The sequence below is a fragment of the Diospyros lotus genome, chromosome 11 (genome assembly GCF_014633365.1).
Source record: "Diospyros lotus cultivar Yz01 chromosome 11, ASM1463336v1, whole genome shotgun sequence".
Classification (NCBI taxonomy): Eukaryota; Viridiplantae; Streptophyta; class Magnoliopsida; order Ericales; family Ebenaceae; genus Diospyros; species Diospyros lotus.
Window position 1 is genome coordinate 22,933,657 of NC_068348.1, and position 22,670 is coordinate 22,956,326.

At 34.6% G+C, this 22,670-nt stretch overlaps 1 protein-coding gene across 1 annotated transcript; it reads right to left on the reverse strand.

The window, feature by feature from the left end:
* Positions 1 to 10,783: 10,783 nt before the first annotated feature.
* LOC127813183 (basic leucine zipper 9-like) lies at positions 10,784 to 20,673 on the reverse strand. The gene is made up of 6 exons (XM_052353999.1): positions 20,221 to 20,673; positions 14,977 to 15,097; positions 14,555 to 14,717; positions 14,401 to 14,476; positions 13,174 to 13,299; positions 10,784 to 12,855 (listed from the first exon to the last, which is right to left on the reverse strand). Exons 1-6 carry the CDS (start codon positions 20,488 to 20,490, stop codon positions 12,538 to 12,540), a joined length of 1,074 nt encoding a protein of 357 aa, XP_052209959.1. The 5' UTR covers positions 20,491 to 20,673; the 3' UTR covers positions 10,784 to 12,537.
* Between the last annotated feature and the right edge of the window lie 1,997 nt (positions 20,674 to 22,670).

Here is a 22,670-nt window from a genome sequence, read left to right on the forward strand (position 1 = left end):
TTACACTCCCATAATAAACTAATTTAAACTTCAATCTAAAAAATGTGTTCCCTTTTAATAACATATATCTAGATTTCAATGTAAAAAAATGTCTTTTAGATACCCTCTGGTTAATGCTAACCATTTACCCTTTCAGTGATCACTTTGCTTGCTTCCATAATTCTAAGATAGATAGATAAATTAGAGATTAAATTAGATAAATTAGAGATCTAAAATGTCTTTTTTTCCCCCCTCTATTTTTCTAAAGCTTAGTGTATTTCAGTGTTTCTTTTTTCTTTAGTCACTTTCTATATATAAGTCTATGTTGTAGCCAATGGAGGGTATAGTCGAAACCAACGAACAAAATCTCGTCACACCACCTAATTTTGATCCATCTACAAGACAAAGTTGCGCTGGTAAGAAATAATGATCTATGTTTAAATAGTTTGATTTTCTCATCTGTAAAATGATAAAATAATTATTAGTTTTTATTTATCATATATTTATTGTATAGGATCATCATCATCTAATGCAAGAAAAAGAGGTCGAGGGAAAACAAAGAATAAAATACTAACATCTTTGGCTCCTGGTCAAAAATTGCCATTGGAATTCAATAATTATGGTCAAGCCATTGGATCAAATGCTAATGTGTTTGCAAGTCATATTGGCAAGATTGTTAAAGTATGTGAAGATGCACCAATTTCTTGCAAGCGTTGGGAAGATGTTCCACAAGACAATAAGAATAAAATGTATTCTTATGTGCTAGTAAGATTAATAATTATTCTATATTATACTTATATGATATTGTATTAAATCGTTCTTCATGACTTATAACGTTTCAAACAACTTTTTCTTTTAACTTGTGTAGGAGAAATTTGAATTTGATGAAAACGAAATAAGAAAAAAATGGATCTTTAGAAAGATGGAAAGGGTTTTTGCAAACCATAGATATAAGTTGAAGGCTGATTATTATGATGCATATGACAATGATGATGATCGAATTAAGTTTGCCCCAACAACAGTCGACCAAGGACAATGGAGACAATTTGTCAGTTGGTTGAGCTCACATGAGTTTCAGGTATTCTATACCCTTTACTTTTTTTATGCACAAGTCACTTTAATTGTTTAAAACATGATTATTATATTTGGTCTTACGTATAGGTTTCTTGTGCTCGTAATAAGTCTAATCGGTCAAAGCAAACAATGACTAAAACTACAGGCACTAGAAGTTTTGATCGAGTTAAAGCTGAACAGGTATAATTTAAATCATTTATGCATCTTTCTCACTAACAATATATATTTTTTTTTTTGTTGATTAACTTGTCTATTTAATACAGGCTGAAATATTAGGACACGAACCGTCTGCATGGGAAATGTTCAAGGTGACACACAAGAAAAAAGACGGGTCAATGGTTGATTCCACATCGAAAGAAATAGTGGTAAATTTTATTTTAAACAGTTTATGTTGTTATTGTGATATATATTTTAGTATTATGTTATAACATATCTATTTTATTTATTATCTAATTTCAGGAAAAAATTCAATCTTTAGTAACCCAAAGAGCTGAGGAAGAACCTTCTCAAGCTATTGATGAAAATGAAATTTTTTCTGAAGTAATGGGAAGAGAAAGACATGGACGTGTTCGTGGGTATGGATTCGGACCAACTCCTTTTTCTGTCCTTGGAAAGATTCCATCTCGTCATGAGCTTGTTACAGAACTAAAACAAATGCAACAGCATAATAATGGTTTGAAAAATGAAATGTAACTTTTGAAAGAGAAAAATGAAGCGTTGTCGACAGAATTGGACCAAGTCAAAGAAAGACAATCAATTTTTGAAGCTTTTATGGAAGATGTTAGGCCATGAAGGATTAGAAATAACAATTGACTAGACTTAATTGTTTGATGTCTTTTTTTGATGTAAAGTGCTAGATGTCTTTTTTTTTATGACAATGTGATTGTAAATTGATAGATATCTTTTTTTGATGACAATGTAAATGTAAAGTGCTAGTCAATTATTAATTGACTAGAGTTGTTTTTTGAAGTTTCTTGATGATTAGAATGGTGTTTATTTTGGATATAATGTATTAAATTAATAGGGTTTAAAATATAGAAAAACAAGCAGTGGATTGTGGGAAAATTTTATAAAAATCACTTTTTGTGGCGGCCAACAAAAAGTGGTCACTAAAAATGTCTTTTTTTGTGGCAGCCATGACTCTCACTAAAAGTATCTGTCAAACATTTTTTGTGGCAACCAATATAATGTGGTCACTAAAAAATGTTCATTTTGTGGCGGCCAGCACTATCACTAAAATCTAATCATTTGTGACAACCAGCAAAGACGTCACAAAAAATTCATTACTTGTGACAACGGTGGCCGTCACTAAAGAGTCATTATTTGTGACGGCCATAACCGTCACAAAAAATGACATTAGTAGGGGAGGATTGCGGTTGTCACTAAAAAAATTTTTGTGATCGTCACATTCGGCCGCCATTAAACGGTATTTTTAGTGACGGCCAGCCAATAATCGCCACTAATACTATTTGTGACAGACTTTTTAGTGACAGCTTGTGACGGCCAATTTAGTAGCCATTAAAACTTTTAGTGACGAGTTTTTATGCTTTTAGTGACGGTCTTGACCTCCACTAAAAATCTTGTTTCTTGTAGTGAAATGAGCGGGGCATTACATGCAAGACCCTGAGTGTCATCATTTGGCTATTTTGCAAGGTAGAATTACATATTGCTTCTTGGTTGAAGTACATACATTTGGTTAAGGGATGCCTCTAATGCTGTCACTTTTTATCTTGCAATTTCTTTTTATTGAGAATGAGGTTGTTGGGTTGAAAACAAATTGGCGAGTTTAATTAGATGGTATTTTCTTGTCTCTTATATTATGAAATTCTAAATTGTTATGCAAGAAAATATAAGTATTATGTTACAATCCAAATTAAGGCAATAACCAGATCGACACCTAGTTTGTTCTCAAAACGAGTTAAGTTAGTCTAAGACTTAATCAAACGTAAACACCGAAAAGAAAAGGTTTTAGAGAGATGAATTCTAATTTGATTCAAGTTTTTTAAATGTTTACAAATAAAGATCTTAATGCTTTATACAGAGTTTGTTACATAAATATATCTTTTTATCTATCTTATTAACTCATCTACCAACTACTATATTGGCATCCGCTAACACTCTAACTCTACATCTTCCAACTACAACTAGAACTCTAGAACATTCTAAAGAATATAATATAACTTCAAAACATAAGACAAAATATAAAAGACTAAGATACAAACATAATTTGTTATCAAAATATCTTGAACTTGGGAGAATTACTTAGAATTTTCTAGCCTTGTAATATCTATGAAAATCCTAAAATACCCTCCAATCCCAGCTGTGCCACTTCATAAAATCATGACACACCAAAATAAGCAGGCGGGCCAATTGGCAAAAAAAAAAATATATGAGCCGCCATGCCATTGTTGGATTCATTTAACTTAAATGGCCTTATCTTCCATCTAGTTGAGAGTCGCACTTGCTAGACACCAAAAGACACCACTTCCACTTATCTATAAGATTTTATCATTAATTATATTTAAAACTGTTATTATTATAAAAGAAAAATGATTAAATATACTCGTCCAAACACTATTAATACCAAAATGTCTTATTATATAAAAACATAATTTTGGTTATATTTTTATTTTTAAATTTATTTAGATTGTATAATTATATAATGTAAAATTTAATTTTTATCTCCCCACCCACCCTTGCAGGTGGCACTCTTCAGGGCTTTTATGACAAGGTAAAGTAAGTATATATATAAAAAATTATCGTCTTTTTTAATGAAAATTAAAGATTGATTACCGTGAGCTTTGTATTCCACAAAAGTTGTTCATGCTGTTTTGTTTTATCTTGGACTTAATATTCAGTTCCATTGAAATGGACTGGCCAGCGCCTACAGTTTCCAAACATCATAAGTTTAGCTACAGGTTTATAGTCTGCTCCAAACGGGAGTTCACTGAATTTGCAACGGAATAATCGAAATTGATTTATCTAACAATTTCTGTAAAAGAAAACAATAAAAACTTTTTTATACGTCTACCCTTTGTCCATCTGAGACTCGAATGGTGAAGTCGGAGACAATATATGAGCGATTAGAAACTGATTTTGATTGTTGTTGTGTTTTTCATTAGGTTCTATGCCTATTTATAGATATCACACAGATATAGATATGTATAGGCATATCTTTTTAAAATTCAAATGAGTAAGAATTTGAATTTAATTCAAATTTTAATCACTATTCCATTATCTTGTTAAAATTCAAATGCGAGTGAATTTGAAACAAATTCAAATTCTAAACATTTATCTTATCATTAGGGAATTTATCCCAATGTAATAACAATTCTAATAATCTCCCACTCGGGTACATGAGATAATGTTCAACTCATCTCCTCATACAGGACGTTAAGGAGTGCGAACTTAATGACAATGATAAAAGTACTATATCAAACAATCACCAATGCCAACATAGTAATGCAACAAAAATAAATAAACAAGGGCAATGCCATCTATACCTTAGATAATAAATACACATCTATCAAATGCTTTTAATCTCTTGAGAGTAACTTTGAATAACATTTGATCATCAATCGAAGTTGTTGCACTCATTACCATTACACAAATGACTGTCCGGACTATGAGTTACAAAACTTATACAATGTGGTATAAATCATTTTTCCTAAAATTCAAATTATTTCATCTCTTGGTTTAACCACTTGCCTAGTCATGGCTCGCCTAGCTTCTTTCTTACTAGCCAATTGGGTGACATGCTAAAGTAGTGTAATTGAACCTCAACTTCATAAAACAATTTTAGGTTAGAAGGTATATGTCAATAGGGTCCCATGTAGTGACAGAGAGAGAACAATTTTGTCACTTTCTTATAGTCGTCGAACAAGTGTTTGCTATATGACATGCATGCTACGATAGAACTCCCACTAATAAGGGATGTCACACTCAAAACACCATACAGATGTTGTCCCAATCACCACATAAGCACTAGCCTAAGTCACTCAACTCATGAGTGCTCACATCCTTCTATTCTTAGACTTAATATAGAATTCAGAATATATCCATATTCGACTTATTCAAATAAGTCTCATCTTAGTTGTACTAAGGTGACAATAACGACCTTGAATACCCCTCATATATCAAGACACTTACACTAACCACATAAGTTCAAGAGTAAGTTGTCTCATCCTGCACACCACACAGGTGTCAGGACGATCATTCGCATGAGAAGATCGATCCAAGCCTGGTGACATTCACAAACATGTGAAACTATTTCAATGTTTTCCGTATCAACAACACAATATCATATAATCAAAATAGAAAAAAGATAACAAATATCCATTAGTATAAATCAATATGAATGTCGTAAACAGTGATCAAATGTAGAATTCAAATTCTACGTAATCCTATACACCTCACATGGGATTCAAATACAGTTATACTAAATGATTTTGTCAATGGGTCAGCCAACATTTCAATGCTAGGAATATAACTCAAGATCACTTCTTTGTCCATGATTAATTTTCTAATGTAGTGATATCTTCTTCTTATGTACTTTCTTTTATTATGAAATTTGGGGTTGTGTGTGAACTGCATCGCAACCATGTTGTCGATACGAATCTCGACAAGTTCATTAGCTTGAGCTGTTACCCCGAGCTCTCGAAGGAAAACACTAAGCCAGGATGCATGTCTTCTGGCTTCTGAGCTAACCACATACTTTGCTTCCATGGTCGACTGAACAACGCAATCCTTCTTCTTACTTTGCCAAGAAATAAAGCCTTCACCAAGAGTGAAAACATATGCTAATGTGGAGACATTATCATCTATATCTCAGCCAAAATCAACATCAGTGTAACCATTTACTTTCATATCTCCACTTTGGAAAGCCAGGACATAATCATAAGTACCACGTAGATACCTCATGATTCTCTTGATAAATTTCAAGTGTTTCTCACTTGAATTACTTTGGTATCTACTTACTAGCTTAACGGCAAAGCAAATATTAGGACGAGTACACTTCATTAGGTACATGAGACTCCTAACAACACTGGCGTCTGATTTCTTTTCCATTAGTTTCTTTTCTTCCTCTATTTTAGGGCACTGACTAGTACTCAAGGTGAAACCCTTATCAACTGGAGTATTAACAAGCTTTGAGTTATTCATATTAAATCATTCAAGGATCTTACAAAGGTAAGTCTCTTGAGACAGACTCAAAAGCCTCCTTAAGCAATCCCTCGAGATCTTAATTCTGAAGATATAACTCGTTTCCCCTAAATCCTTCATCTCAAAGATAGAGGATAGCCATTCCTTAATAGCGTTGATCATCTCCAAATTGTTTCCAACTAATAAGATGCCATCTACATATAAGGACAAAATAAAGAACCCATATCTTATTCGTTAGACATACACACAATAGTCTTCCTCCATCATGGTCAAACCAATGGAGGTGACGGCTTCATGAAACCATAGATACCATTGTCTAGACGACTATTGGAGACCATATATGGATCATTTGAGATGGCACACTGTTGAGCCAACTTGCTTAATTAATTAAGTTTTGATGATTAACAAAAATATTTTTATGATATAAATATACTTTTTTTACTCATACAAAAGGTAAATTTATTTTGAATTAAAAGAGAATTACTTTTAGACATGTTTTCTTGTTTTAATAATTTATGTCTCAAAAGTTTATATTTGAATTTTTAAATTTTGAACTAAAGCAGAATTATTTTTACACATATTTTCTCTTACTCAAACAAAAAGTAAATTTATTTTGAATTAAAGGAGATTGCTTTTAGACATGTTTTCTTGTTTTAATCATTTATATCTCAAAAGCTTATATCTGAATTTTCAAATCTTGATTTCTCATGCAAAAAGTAAATTTATTTTGAATTAAAGGTGATACATGTTTTCTTATTATTTGAGAAAGTCTAAATATTTTTTGAATTTCAAACTTCATTTTAACCATTTCTTTAGTGGTTAAAATGGTTATAAATACCCCTCAAACTCATTTTTTGAATATTCAAGTACTTCTATTGTATATCCAAAATACCCGAAAGCTCTCAAACGCTCTCAAACAAAGCATCCAAGCAATTCGAGACTCTCGAAATATTATTGCACATCCACCGAAGAGCTATAAAGCAAAAAAAGAAAAGTTCTTCAAGTTTCTACGACAAATCTGAACTTCTCCATTTGAGATTATAAATTTATTTATTTATTTAAATATTATTGCCTTGTATAATTTGTTCTTAATTGCTTATTTGTGTCCAAATATGGACAAATTATTTGTAAACATTTAAATTATTATTGAGAATTGTATAGGTTTCCTAAATCCGTTAAAATCTAGGTGAATTTAGTTTCTAAGGTAAGTTAGGGAGAAAACCTTGGTGTAGTGGTTGTCTAGAACTTGTTGTAATCTAGATGTGTATCTAGTTTTCAAGGTAGGCTAATGTGAAAACCTTGGTGAAATTATTTTAGTAGAACCCCAAGGGTGGTTAGACCTTGGGAGAGTGGACTAGGTGTATGTGACGACACCGAACCACTAAAAATTGTTTTGTGCCTCATTGTATTTATTTTTGTTATATCTTGTGGTTTACATTTATTATTAATCTCAAATATAATTTATTATATTTATTAAATATATATTTTTTAATAAAATCATTAATCAAGAATATTTATTAAAATTGAAAAAAAAAAATAATCACTTAATTCACCCACTCTCTTGAGTGGCCATACCCTAAAGGACCAATAATTGGTATTAGAGCGGGTCCAAAAATATTTGTGTTTCAAATATCAAATTTTAGAATAATATCTTATAATGGCCTCTTATTTTAGCCAATCCATAGGTGATGTCTCAATCCCTTCTAGTCCTCCAATGCTCATTAGAAAGGATTATGCTTTTTGGAAGATTAGCATGGAATCCTATATCATTTCCATAAGCTATCTTTTATGAAGATTTGTTAGGGATGGATTTGATATATCCTTTCAATATGAGGAAGAATGGTCAAAGGAAGACCTAAGAAAAATAGAAATTGACCATAGGGGAAAGTATTTAATTCTTAGTTCTTTAATGCCTAGTGAGTGCGAAAAATTGTCTTCATGCTCTATATCTCATGAATTATGGAAATAATTAAAGAGAATTTATAAAAGAACTAATAATTTTAAGATGAGTTTTCTTATGTCTCAATATCAAAGATGTAAATTATGGATTAGTGAGACAATTAGTATTTTGAATTGATGGTTCGAAAAAGTCTCAAATATTTTTAGAATGCTAAGGAAAATGAATGAAGACATGAAGGGCAAGAAAGATAAGAAAACCTTGGCTTTAAAAGTAAATGAAGAGAAATATTTTATGTCTATAGAAGAAGATGAAGAAGATGAAGATAACATGGAGCTAGAAGAATTACAAAAAGCGTACGAAGAACTATATATAAAATTTCTATCCATTAAGAAAGAATTAAAAAATTCTAAGAAATCTCACAAAGAAGAAATCGAGAAATTAAAGAGTGAAATAAAGAACTTAAAAGAAAAATTACAAGACCTCAAGAAAGAAAATGAAGATAAATTAAAAGATCAATTAACTAATCTTAAAGAAGAAAACAAAATATTAAACACTCAAAATAATAAACTATTAGTGGAAAAGAATGCAATAGAGAAAAATTTAGTTACATTAATTTCAAAGAAAAATTCAAAACCCAAACCAAGGTACAAAACATCTAAGAGAGAATGGAAACAACCTAGATAAAAACCCCAACCTAAGAGAAACAACATAGTACAAATGTGGATATCTAAAGGGGTAATACAAATAATGAATGAGTTAGATCATAAAATTTTAAATGTTGCTCCTCATCCACATACATCAAGAAATCACTACAAAAACTATTAATGGTTATCATAAACATGATTCAAATTAAGTTTGAAAAATCCATCTACTAAGAAACCACTACAAAAAAAATGTATCATCTAAATAGATGTTCACGCCAGTCTCACGGAAAAGAAAAGAATAACATTGTCTTAATAAACACGCTACAGATAATAGATAACACCAAGCTGTAGGAGCATACATAACATCTTTCAGGAGTAGACTCTTGCCATTCTTCATTTTGAGTTGGAACGAATCAACTCCAAGAACTTCTTCTTGTGTGCCATTCCCAAGCATTATGTACTAAGTCCCTGCTGGCACCCAATGGTAATCCACAAACTCTTCTTTCTCAACACTTATATGTCGTGTTACTCCTGTATCCACAATCCACTCATGACGTGAGTATGCAACTAATGCATTCGAGCAAACATGAATAAAAGAGGAATAAGAAGATGAAAGTACCTCTTTCAACTTTGGACAATCTTGAGCGAAATGACTTTTCTTCTTGCAATTGTAGCATTTTAGTTTGGACAAGTCTTTCTTTTCACGTGCCTTTCTCTTGGCCTTCTTGCCATTGCCAATCTTAGGTGTCAGGCCTGATACCCTCGATCCTTGTCTCTTGCGTTTAAGCCTAAAGCCCTCACGTCTATCTACCTTAGTTACAAAAGCCGCAACACGGTTCGCTTCGATGCGCTCCGTCTCAAGCTCCAAGTGACGTGAAATATTTTGATATTTTCGATGTATGTTATAAAGAGTTTCATCTAGACCACTCAAGGTCAGGCAAGGATCTGATAACCCCTAGGAGTTGCTGCTCATTAATAAGCGCTACTCCGGCACTTTGAAGATCTCTGATGAGTGAACTCATCATTCTCAAATGCTCAGCCATGTTGTGTCTTAGGTCCTTGACATACTATTGAAATTTTAATTGTAACGCACAAAATTTTGTTGCAGATGTCTGACCAAAAGTGAATTTTAGTTTTTGTCACTTTTCCACGGTAGTTCGGCAAGGCTCAAACTAGCCCATGAGGTCAACCCGTATGCTAACAAGCATCGCAAAACGAGCATAACTGTCCCTCTCAAGCCATTTATCATAGGCCTGCTGTGTCACCAAGGAAACATTTTCCCCTTGCGACATGGGATAAGAAGTCTACAAAATGTTCCATACTTTCTCCATTTGAAGCAGATACCGAATTTGCTTCTCTCATGTAGAGTAGTTGGATTCATCCAACTTTTCTATCCTAGTCATGTTTCCAATGACTGAATTAGTGGCCATTGATCACTAAATTAGGGATAATAAAAGACATTCAGTGCACATGTTCAAGACAAATAATTAAATCAAACATTTAGCTATGCATTTCAGGATCAACAGGTGGCTAGGCTTCAAAGTCATTGCCCATTATGCACAATTAAAATGCTATAACTCAATTGGTTATGTGGAACTAATTCACAAAATCCAACAATACTTTAGGATCCATACAAGGCCTGAAATTAATTATCAATAAGCAAATAAAACTAAATATTTACAGACAACAAATAATTAATTAAGTTGATTTCTATTAAGCAAAAACATGTCATATCACATCTATTTATAATTTTATACTCAAAATTAAACTTATTAATTTATGGTCTAAAAGAATAATCCAAACAATTATCATAAAAAAATTAAAACACATAATAAATGTCATGAAAATAATATTCCTAATTACAAAAATTAGTATTCCATAATTGGATATTCTAAAAAATAATTTTGATTTTTTTTTAATCTCAAAATGAGTTTATTTTTTAATTTATAATTTTAAGCTCAAAATTAAACTAATTAATTCATAGCCCAAAAGCATAATCTAAATAATTAAATAAAAACCCACAATATGGCAAAATGAGGCTCAAATAATTTTAATTAAAACTGATCTAACTTTTAATAAAACAAATTGCCCAAGGGCAAGCCCAAGCCCAGCCCAGCCCAATTGGAACAAATCCATTGGCCCAGACCTCTTGTTTCGGATAAGGCCAGTGGGTCAACCCAGCACTTAGTGGGTCTTCTTCCCCAACACAGTTAGGGTTTTCTCGCTTGAACCAGCGTCACTGCCGCCTTCTTCTTCTCTGCCTTGCTTCGCAGTTGGTCACCTCTCTTTCTCCTTTTCCTTTCATCGCCGTCGGCCACCTTTTCTCCTTCTTCTCCCCTCACCGTCGTCTTTAATGGCAACCATAGAGGCAGCCTATTGATAACAAGAAGAGGCCGCGACCATAGCAAACTGTTGGCCATGGCTATGGAAAAATTGATCGCCCCACGACCGAGAGGAAAGTGGCCACGACAAGAAGAAATGCCTCAAGCAATTGGCCACAACGAACTTAGATGGCTGAAGGCAACCACCGTGAGCCGCGATCGACCATCGTGATCGGTCGGAGAAGCTTGGAAAAAAGGGCTGGTCAGAGACGATGCGTGGTGAAGGAGGAGAAACGTGAATCGTCCATGGTAGAAGTCAAAAGGTCGCGACCATGGCGTCATTGACCACGACCACGGCCACAACCACCCAACACTCGCTGGCGATGGACCTCTCACTAGCCGCGACGTATGCGATCGCCAAGGACGGCCTCAGCCACCGCGAGGACGACTCTCGTTCCACGTCTGTCTTCCTTTGAGCGCCTTCGACACCAAAGCATCGCCCACGAACCGCGACATTTGCAGCCATCCATCACACCGAAGATTTCACAAAAAACCCATAAGAGAAGACCCACAAGCAGCAAGCCCAGCGGCTCTGACATACGCAGCCGTCAGCGACTGCCTCAGCCACGGCTGAATCACAACAAATAGAGAGACCAAAAAATATTTTACATAGAAAATATCACAAGTTATTAAAACCGTGACTACGAATGATCAATCATAACAGTGTAGACAAATAAAACTGGCTTTGATACCACTATAAAATTTTTAATAAAATTAGAAATGATATGTAAAATACTTGAATCATAGAAAATAATAAAAATTAATTTGTCTAACTATCACCGTAAAAGAAAACTATACAAATTTTCTTATATATTCACTCCTTGTCTGTCCGAAGCTTAAATGATAACATCGAAAATAGTATATGAACGATCAAAAACGAATTTTGATTGTTGTGTTTTTTATTGAATTTTATATTTATTTATATGTATCACACACATATAAATATGTATAGACACATCTCTTTAAAATTCAAATGAGTAAAAATTTAAATCTAATTCAAATTTTAATCACTTTATCTCATTATCTTATTAAAATTCAAATATGAGTAAATTTAAAATAAATTTAAATTTTAAATATTTATCTTATCATTCGAAAATTTATTCCAATGTAACCACAATTCTAATGATGGTTACAATTCTAACAATATTACGTTCCATCGAAATGGACTAGCCAACGCCTACAGTTTCCAAACATCAAAGTTTAGCTACGGGTTTATAGACTGCTCCAAACCAGAGTTCACAACTAGGGAGCATAACATGCAAAGCCACAACGCCAGTTTAGAGAGAAAGCAAGCAAGAAAGAAAGCAATATGAAAATTGCCATCCCGGTGAATGCCAAAGACCAATAAAAAGCTCCAAAGCAACCAGGATTACAATCTGAACACTGCAGTAAACCAGGATTATTTGGAAATGGCTGGTGCATGAGATTCCCAGGGCCATGTCTCCGACACACAGCTGAGAGCCTCGCTGATATTGCCGGTCGTGCAGCTACCATTATAGGTGTCGGCATTTTCAAGTCCAATAGTCGAATTTTGCCCAGAAACTGTAATTCCAGAAAATGAGACATCGTCTCCGTGGACCGTGATTGTAGGCGTGACATTGCCCAGCCGGGGCATATTGTGGCTGCTAAATGGTTGGGGAGTGCTCAAATGATTCTGAAGATGACTCAAACTAGAGTTTAACGATCCTCTGGAAATTATATCCTCGGCCAGCTTCACCTGAAGTCACAGTTGTTATCACCAGTAAGCACCCGTTGCCCGTGTTAATAGCAGTTGGATATGAAGGTTTGCCAAGTTTTTGAGTTCAGTGAAAATGAAAGGTGATCATTTGAATGTGAACCCAGGATCAATATTAATTAGTGCAAACCAAGTTAGCTTCTAGTTCCACTAGGCCTGTTGGCTCTGAGTATCTTTTGTTTTTGCAATTGTGAGAGGAATATCTTTTGTTTTTGCAATTGCGAGAAGGAACTATGTTTAGCATAAACCACCACTTGTTTCTAAATGACCAACAAGGAAATGAAATAATAATAATAATACCTTGGCTCTCAAAGCTTCAACATCTGACTTAAGCACTCGATTATTGGTGGTAGCATCTTTAAATTGATGAGTAGCATTTGTAAGTTGCTTGAACAGAGTTGCATTTTCTCCTTGCATTCTTTCAACCTGGGGCAGATCCACAAATCAACCATCCAAATAAACTAGAGACAACACTTAAGAGAAAATTCTAACAACCTAATATTTATTCATCATTTTTTTCTTCTAAAATTAATTTGAAGGAAAAATAAACTTCCACTTTGCAATTGAAGCAACTACTCAACCTCTCTCATATAAGGGACTCATTGTTCTAGTTCACTACTTACTCCCTGCAGGTTGCAAGAGTATGGATGAAAATAGAGATAAACATTGAGCATTTTCCACAATTGAAACAAATGTAAAGCTAATTCCATTTTCCTCTCTACTTGACAGGAATTCAGACAATTATATAAAACACTCAGCTTATTCTTTACTTTCAGGCATTTTGTTGTTTTTTATGAAGCATCAAATGATGCCAAAAAGATGGGGGGTCACTTGGCAACCGTGGGCTACTCTTTGGGCACCCACTAGATGGTCACTTTGGTAGCCTCTTTTTGATCCAAACTCAAGCCCTTTAATTTTGTCTGTTAGCCTGCTGCAGATCATGTTGCATGATGACATCCCAGTCGTTGCTGTTGCCTTTATGCTGTTCCATCGCAGCCATCCAGTTGCATTATTTATCGTGCGGCTTCGAGATTGGTGAAGCCATCGGAAGACAAAGAAAGAGAGGGGGTGGCCGAGAGTTGTTCATTTTGTTAGGGTTTTACTCTCTCTCTCTGTGTAAATGCTTTGTACAGTCTTCGTTCTCCTTTCATTCTTCTGTGTTTTCTGGTTTGTTTAAGGTAAGCTCTTAACCTGTATTAAGTGATTTTTTGAGCGTTTTATAGAACCAGGGTTGTCCAGTCTTGATCTTGTTTATATGGGTGTAATCGGATTTATTCATATAGTGCAGTGAGCTCTTCTCACCGGAGCTCAAGTGGACGTAACCCTTATTTGCGGTGAACCGCTATAAATCTCATGCCTCTTGTTACGTTTTTGTTTTTGATATCTGTTGTGTTTGAGTTATATATTTTTATACTCTCGGCCGTCTGTGTTTATTCAGCAGTGTGTGATTTTGGCTTGATCAAGTGTTTGCTATCCCCTATTATTTGTAACACATATCTTGTAAGATGTACTCGGAAAATTAGTTACCTGCCGCTCAAGGTCTTGCAGATGTGCTTGTTTTTTCCGTCTTGAACGCCTAGCAGACTCCCTGTTTGAAATCATTCTGGAAATGCAGCAACAAAGCCATAGACAGGTCAAGATCTAATCCATTATTTATAACAATTCTTAGATACTGATTTACCTTTTGATGCGTTTTACATAGATGGGGTCAGTGCCCTGTTCACATGGGCTTGCTTCTGTATCCATGTCATCATCATCTGATTGCTCGCATGAGGAACCACTGGTCGCTCCTGTGGCTGGATTACCTGTGTCTTTTGGTTGAGATCCTGAGTTTGGCCTGCCAACTGACCAAGACAGGTGCATTGAGAAGTTAAAAAGCAGGCAAGTGTCAACTATGATTGCTTACAGGTGACTAAGGATAGTTTCTATCAACAACCAGCTGCATGGTAATACATTTATAAAAGTTATGATTACAATAGCCATACATCTGAGACCTAATTTTCCGTATGGTGATCAATTACTAGCAAGCTTCCATGTATGCATAGATACCTAGTACAGCACATATGTGCATAAGCAGATATCGAAAAGCAACAAGTTTCATACCACATATTGATGACTGTGAATCAATAGTTGCTGTGATGCTGGACTGCCTTGAAGTGACAGTTTGAGACCATAAAGGTGTATCTGTTACTCCAATACAATTCTGATAATTGTTCACTATCCCCTGGAAATTTGTAAGAAATATGTAACAATTTAATTATTTTGATATACAAGCAATTATAGAAGTTATTTATCCCAACGGAATGGATAGTGACTTATGAACAGATAGATAACATATATTATTTTAAGGGTGTGTTTGATAGCATTTAGTTGGAAAAGAAAACATTTTCCAATTTGCATGGAAAACAACCCCCCCCCCCCTCCTTAGATGGAATTTTTCATGGAAAATAGGCCAAAACATGCTTTAATGGTTGTACCATAAAATTCAATTCTATGAAAAATATAATGTGTCAAACAGTAAAGATGAAATTTAATTCCTCGGATGTGACATTTTCCATGGAATTTCCATGCTATCAAACACACCCTAACTGTTTTAACATAGAAAACGCCCAAAGACATCCATTTTGTTTAGCTATATACGGAGACAACCCTCCCCCAGCCTTGCAAAGCCAGGATCCTCAGGCACCCGGGATCCCCTCAATTTAGGAGTGGGACTAATGAGAGTAGAGGGGTTTATATGATTTTATTGACAAATGTCTATAACACTTGCCACAAGAATCCAGGAGTCTAGCATGTACGTGCAATGCAATGTACAGTTATAATAAAATTATGAAACAAACTGAAACCTGAGAAGATGTGACTTGGTACGGTCTATGTCTTGGGCTGTAGCAAGTTCACTATTTTGAAAAATACAAAACACAATGTAGCGTTACAGCCTTATATACTGTTAAGTAGTCAAAATTGTGGCCTAGAAGATGCATGGAAAATCCAAGACACTTTCAGTATGCCTTAGCCATACCTGCAACCTATCATTTACTCTAGGTACAAAATATACGGATATAATTATGACCATTATTTGCTTCAAAAAACAGAAAAAAAACCACCCATAGCGTCAGACTGTATCAACATCCTAATTACATTCTGAGAAACCGTTCTTAAAACTCATTTAGCTAGATCAGGTGCTGCCTTGTATATGGACAGCAGCCATTTTTTCCCACTCTTTATTCTTGCTCAACAGCATTTTTGATATCTTCAACATGGATACGGATTGCCTTCTGAACCACAACATCAGGTTACGTACATGTCTTAACTGTATCAAGAGAATAATTCTCTATCACTTCTTTCAGCCTGAATATGTCGGGGCTGTGGCATTTTTTAAATAGTTTTGATCCTTTTTATAGAATTAATGGCATTGTTATTGTATCCCTCTCGTACCTCTCCTCTTTTCTGATGATAGGCATGCTTGCAAAGGCAATACATATTTGTTAAAAACAGGGTTTTTCATGGGTCCGATAGCTCCATTGCTGCACCTGAAAATAGGTTGATAAATTGGCTTCTGAAACAAACACGTATTGTCTTTACTTTTCAAGTAGGAATCATCTCTCAAATATTATGATTAATCTTGCATGTTACTGACAGTTCTTTGACAACATGTTCAACAAACTAGTCTTGAAAGAATGGGAAAGTTCCAATTGATAAGGTTATTGATGTAGCCCAACCTAACCCAAGTAGTACAAGCACCAAAAACTTGCATACCAGGAACCCGGGGGTAATCCCCAAGTATCAATTTATTTCTCATCAATGATCTTACAAATTCCATTTTTGATCTTTTCTATGTATTCCAGTATCTTTTTCAAGATATAAAAATCTCTGCTTCTCTTTGGAAATTCAAGGAATTCTGTATTTCTTATATGTTTTTATAAGAATCCCACCCCATAGCTTCTGTGATCAGAATCGTTCCTCTTCAAGATTGCCATCCCAATTTGGTTACTAGAGTTCAATTTGTGTGCTCAACCTACCTCTAACATCTTAGGTCTACATATAAAATCCCCAGCTCATAGAAAACAGTGTCTATTACCTCATTGAAGCCCAGCTTCTAGGTCTATTTAGTGACATGCATAATGAAAAGGCCTAGAGAAAAACAAAAGGACGGCTTAGAGATAAACAAAAAGATTTGCATATCATGTTCATGGACTTAGTCCTAGAGAAGTCTTGTGGAGAGTTTTAGAGAAGAAAGGAATCCAAATTGCATATGTACAAGTTAGTAAAGATTTATGGAATAGATATTAAAGTTTTACCAATTACAGTTTGATTGCATCAAGGATTTGCATTGAGAATTTACCTCTTCGCTCTTGTGGTGAATGAATTCCCAAGAAAAGGCACCTTGGTGCATGTTATTTGTAGATGATATTGTTTTTGTAGATAGGAAAAAAGAAGATGCGAACATTAAGCTCAAATCATGGAGGGACACTTAAATCCAAAGTCTTCAAGTTGGGCAGGACCAAAATCGAATATATAAGAGATAAGTTTACTAAAATAAAATTGTGGATGATATCATGGTGAAGCTTGAAGATCAAGTTCAACCTATAAATATCAATTTAGATATTTTAAATCAATTGCTCAAAAACAAAGAGAGGTTAACTGAGGATGCTAAGAATCAATATAAGATGATTAAAGTGGAGAAATACATTCAACATTTTGTGTGATCATAAAATCTCTTGAAAATTAAAGAGAAGTTCTATGAAATGACTATAAGACTATCTTTGTTGTATTGTATTACACATAATATTGTGCAATTAAGTACCTACATGCGCAAATATGAGTGTAATTGAGATGAGAATGGTAAATTGACATATAACCATACCAAAAAAAAAAAAAAAGAGAGAGAGAGAAAGACAAAACTAGAAAGCAGATTATTTGTGATAATGCCGGGGTAGTGCCTCTAAAAGATAAGAAGTGTGAGAGACAATTAAGGTAATTTGAACATAAGAGAAAAGATCAATTAGCACCTATGAGGAAATGGATGAAATGGAAGAATTTGTAGTATTGAGTGGCAAATGACCAAAAAAAAAAAAACACTTGGTGAAAAATCTTTAGACATCATTTACTCAATAAAAAGAAAAAAAATATTAGATATCATTAGGATATAGTGGTCTTACAGAAGATATAGACATAGGTAAGGATGATTGGAGAGCCAAAATCTATGTAGTCGACCTAACCGGGTGAGATTAAGGCTTGTGATGATGATGGTAGTGGACTTTGTTCATCAAAACTGAAAAAGTAGGAGTCACAATGCAATTCTAGTCCACTTGCTAAATTTCTTCCAAAATGGTGCTTCCCATAACTAGGAGCATGAAATGATGCTCCCCTCCAACCTATGGTATTCTTTGGCCATTTCCATTGTAGTAGCCATCATCACCTTTCTTCCTCTTCAGCTTATCAAGTATTTCCTAAGTTACCACTGTACTATCCTGAATATTTCTTCCTGCAACAAAAAACCGCTAGAGGAGTATCTTATCAGGAACAGACTTTTATCAGTTGCCCAAGAACTAAGATATTATATTGTAAGCTCAGTGCAAGACTTGGAACCTAACACTCTGCAATCTTGCATAAATTGGAATATTTAGGAACAAGATTGCTGAATGTATGATAATTAAGTTGTTCAAGGAGGAAACCATTTATGAAGAAAGCCTTCACCAGGCTGTTACAATCCTCTTTAACCACATCACAGTAGGCCTTGAGAAAAATCCCTTACACTCCATCAGGTTTTGGAGCCACTAAAGAGTTCATGTGATGAAAATCATATAAATAAATATTTCAAGAAACAATATTTTAGACGTAAAAGTAAATTTATTTTAATTTATTTCCTAATTTTTTAATTTCTTTTATGTCATAAAATCTTAATTAGATTAGCATTATCTTTATATCAAAAAATCCTAATTAGAAAATAATTCTAAAGTTTATATCTATTAATTGTCAACAAATCAAAGCTTCACCATCAAGCTATCTGTACTAAGGTTGAAGGGTGTGCCTACTCAAGATAAGATGGGCTAGAGGCGATTATGGATAATTTAGACATTTGGGGAGAAGGCTAATAGATGCACTAGGAGGAAAGTTGATTGAACATAATTTGTACAGTAAAGGAACCTTAGCTACTACATGGAATATAATAACTTTATAAAACACATGGTTAGGGATCGAGAGGAAGAATTCACTTAGTGAGCCCCACCTAGTGGGATTCCTCTGTTATCATATCTCAAAGGCCCTACACTTTTTTTTTGGTTAGGTAAATGTTGTAATCTCAAGGCTTTCTAGTGATGAATTGTGCAACTTAGCAAACCAATGTTTTGTACTCATGTCCTCAAAAAGAAAGAGTTGGACTCCACCTATAATCATTTTTAAGAAACAAGTGGACCTGACCTTTCTAAAACACATGCAATTGCTAATTTGTTATTGAATTCCTCATTCCTGCTAATTCGTTAGGATTCCTTCTCCTTTAACATGTCCTACACTTGAGTTGGGCTTCAATGTCCACCTCACAAAAAGTTTGGTGATTCTGGACCCAACCCGTTTCCAAATCTTGGCCCAATATTGCTGTCTCCTTTCACAGCTCTGCCCTTTCCTTTCTTATAAATTACCAAATTTGCTTCAATGTCCTTTTGCTCTCGCATAAATGTGGTAATGTCAGGCCCCACGTGCTAGACTGCTTCTTCGAATGAAATGTCACGTCACACGTGCTACGGGTCGATTGGCCACACGTCGCTGGCCGATACAGGGGGCCACTGCCCCTCCTAACTCCTCAAAATTCCTAATTAAGGTCAGATATAGTAGAAATTTTAACATTATTTATATTTATATTTAAATTATAAATATACGTGTGATTTATATTGTATTAGAATATAATTATAGTAAAAAAAATTAATAAAATAACAATTTGATATTAAAATAAAAACCCTAGGCCTATTTTCTAAATTCGCCGCTGCCGCACGTATTAATAAATAATATACTTAATAATTTAAAAATAACAATATAGTTAATTAATGAAATTACGTTCAGTTCCTAATGGACGTAGCCCCATCTAATAATAGCGAAGTCACGTGCACTGCTCGTGACTGGCCCTGTGTGCGTCCATTATCTGTCGTGTCTCGAACAGAATTAATAAAATATATTTTGTTTGCTTGAAGAATCAAAATAAAATTAGATGGACGAAATGCAGTGTTGCTGACGCAAATGACAGCCAAATGTCCAATTCTGTATGAATATGAACATTATTTTTCGTTTTCGACGAACAGATTCACATTGAACTGAAAACAATTAAGAATAGAGAGAAAAGAGAATAAAACTAACCGGATTAGTGGAAGCTGGAAAGGAAAGATGATCGGCAGGAGGAGTAATCTGATGATGGAGGAGGCTATTACCGGCGAGAAGAGCGTCGGCAGCGTCGGCGAAAACGCGACGAGCTCTTTGGCTCTGGTTGCGAATTTCGCCACCGCCGACTGGTTTCCGATCATCATCCTTGCTGAAGAGTTCCTCCATAGCGAGTTCCGAGGGGCTTCGCTTCATATCCCCGAAGATCAACGGCGGCGGCGCCTGCTCTTCCCCTCGTTTTCTATCCATGTATGTGTGTACAGAAGTGTGTATTACTACTCTCACCTCCCTCCTCTTATATATGCCGACTTAGCTTTCTTCGTCCGTAAGCTACTGAGAGAGAGAGAGAGAGAGAGAGATGAAGAAGGAGCTAGGTGATTGGTTATATACAAGGAGGAGCGACGGAAAAAGGAGAAAGTAAAGCAGCCGCCATAGTAGCTCCACGGAAGGAAAAAGGCAGGTATAGTGTGACTTTAGAATTTGGTCCATGTTAGATTACACAAATGCCCCCAGCAGCCACCTTCAATTGCGAAGCTTCCTGAGCACTGCCTGCACGCACGAGCATTTTATTTTTCAAAAGATACCACATCTTATACAAAATATCATATTTATGTATTAGTGATTAAAAAGTATGGCAAAGGAAAATTAGGTAAAACAAAAGCTACAGTTTAAATTTATTCTTTAGTGATAAAACATTTTTATGGTCACATTTAAAGATTGTTATTTTAATTGTCTCGTCTTTGTCTTTACTAAATAAAAATTAATAAATCAATACCAAAATTCAATAAGTGCTTTCCTTCTTCTTGTAATTTTAATTTTTTATTAATAAAATTATATCATTTGAGATTTTTTTTTTCAAGAAAATATCACTTGAGAGTAATTAAAATTTATAATACTCAAACTTGAGATTTGGAGTTAATTAACTCCACCACCTATTATTAAGTTACAATTTTAGTAGTTATTTAATAATTCTCATATATATTAAAAGATAAAAGGGTAGATTTCACCTAATAACGTTAAGGATCGGTAAAAGTAATTTCTAGAGTATAGATCAAGTGATTGGATAAGTAATATGTTAGTGTCAATATGGTGGATTGAAAGTTCAATTTTCGTTCTGCACAAGAGCCAAAGACCTAACTTACGATTTACTTCTCTTATCGTAATCGAGGGCACGAATATCGGGACGATCATCCCAAAAATTAGTAAAAGCATTGACCACCTTTTATGAGTTCAAAATTTAAATAGTATGGAAGACAAGTTACTCATGTGGAGACAGGGTTATGGTATGTTCTATCACTTTTTCAGGATCTCGTTCGCACGACGTAAATGTGGAATTCACAAGAAAGATAGTCGTTCCTCAAAAGTTTAATTTAAATATGTATAAATTATGACTATATTCAAATTTACTTCGAACATGAATTAAGGGAGTGCCGCTCTATTCAAAACCCAACATGCGATTTACTTTTCTTATCGTAATCGAAAACACGAGCATTAGGAGCTACGTAAGGACAATCGTCTCAAAAATTAAATAATAAGGAAGGCAAGTCGTTCACGTGAAGACAGAATTATGGTATGCCCTGTCACTCTTTTAGAGTCTCATCCGCACGACGTAAATGTGAAATTCACAAGAAGGATAGTCATTTCTCAAAAATTTAATTTAGATGTGTATAAATTATAACTATATCTAAATTTACTTAAAAGACGAATTAGGGAGAGTACAGCTCTTTTCAAGATTAGGTGGATGAGACTAAGACACTTCGGTCAAAAAAAAAAAAAAAAATTTAAATGCATCTTTCTCCTATTAACAAATCATCTTGAATTCATCATTTTACCCGTCTCTTTCCATCACCTCGTCATGTCACTCCGGCAACTGGCCATTTTCTCTGCTCTCTAATCTCTACCCCTACCAACATTGCAAAACTGCGGAATATGGTCAAATATGTAAAGACGCATTATTGGTTTAGAGCGTTGAATATTATTTGGGCCACAAAATACTTTTAAAAGTAATGGGAGTGGCATTTGAGGAAATAAAAAGGCAAGAGTGGGGGCAATAGAGGGAGGGAAGTGGGGCAAAGTAATGGAGGCTGAATCAGAGGCGCACCGACTTTACGAGGTCTTTGAAAGATGCCTGTCTGTGTGCGAGTTGTGATGTTTTTAAAATGATTTATCTCGTGCCAAATCCATGGCTGATGTGATGATGCCTAACTTTCTCACGGTTGAGTGCATGCTCTGCTCTGCTCTCCCACTGTACCTGCTTTAATCTTTTTAATTACTTTACTTTGTCGCCCCATCAAATTTTATAATCTGATTTTTTTAACTCAAGTATTTGGAATTGATTCTGATTTTCATGCACTGAATTGACTCTGTACAGCTAGTTCAAGTTATAGTTCTTCTGTATATGTGATTTTCAATCCTTTTACAGAGGATAT

Bases quoted from the DNA above. Each gene is read 5' to 3' on its own strand.
- LOC127813183 (XM_052353999.1), bottom strand. From the start codon at position 20,490: ATGGATAGAAAACGAGGGGAAGAGCAGGCGCCGCCGCCGTTGATCTTC. The intron at 14,718-14,976 runs GTATGAAACTTG...TGTCTTGGTCAG, and splicing joins TTCACAGTCATCAATATGTG to TTGGCAGGCCAAACTCAGGA. The intron at 12,856-13,173 runs GTATTATTATTA...CTGTGACTTCAG, and splicing joins TTGAAGCTTTGAGAGCCAAG to GTGAAGCTGGCCGAGGATAT.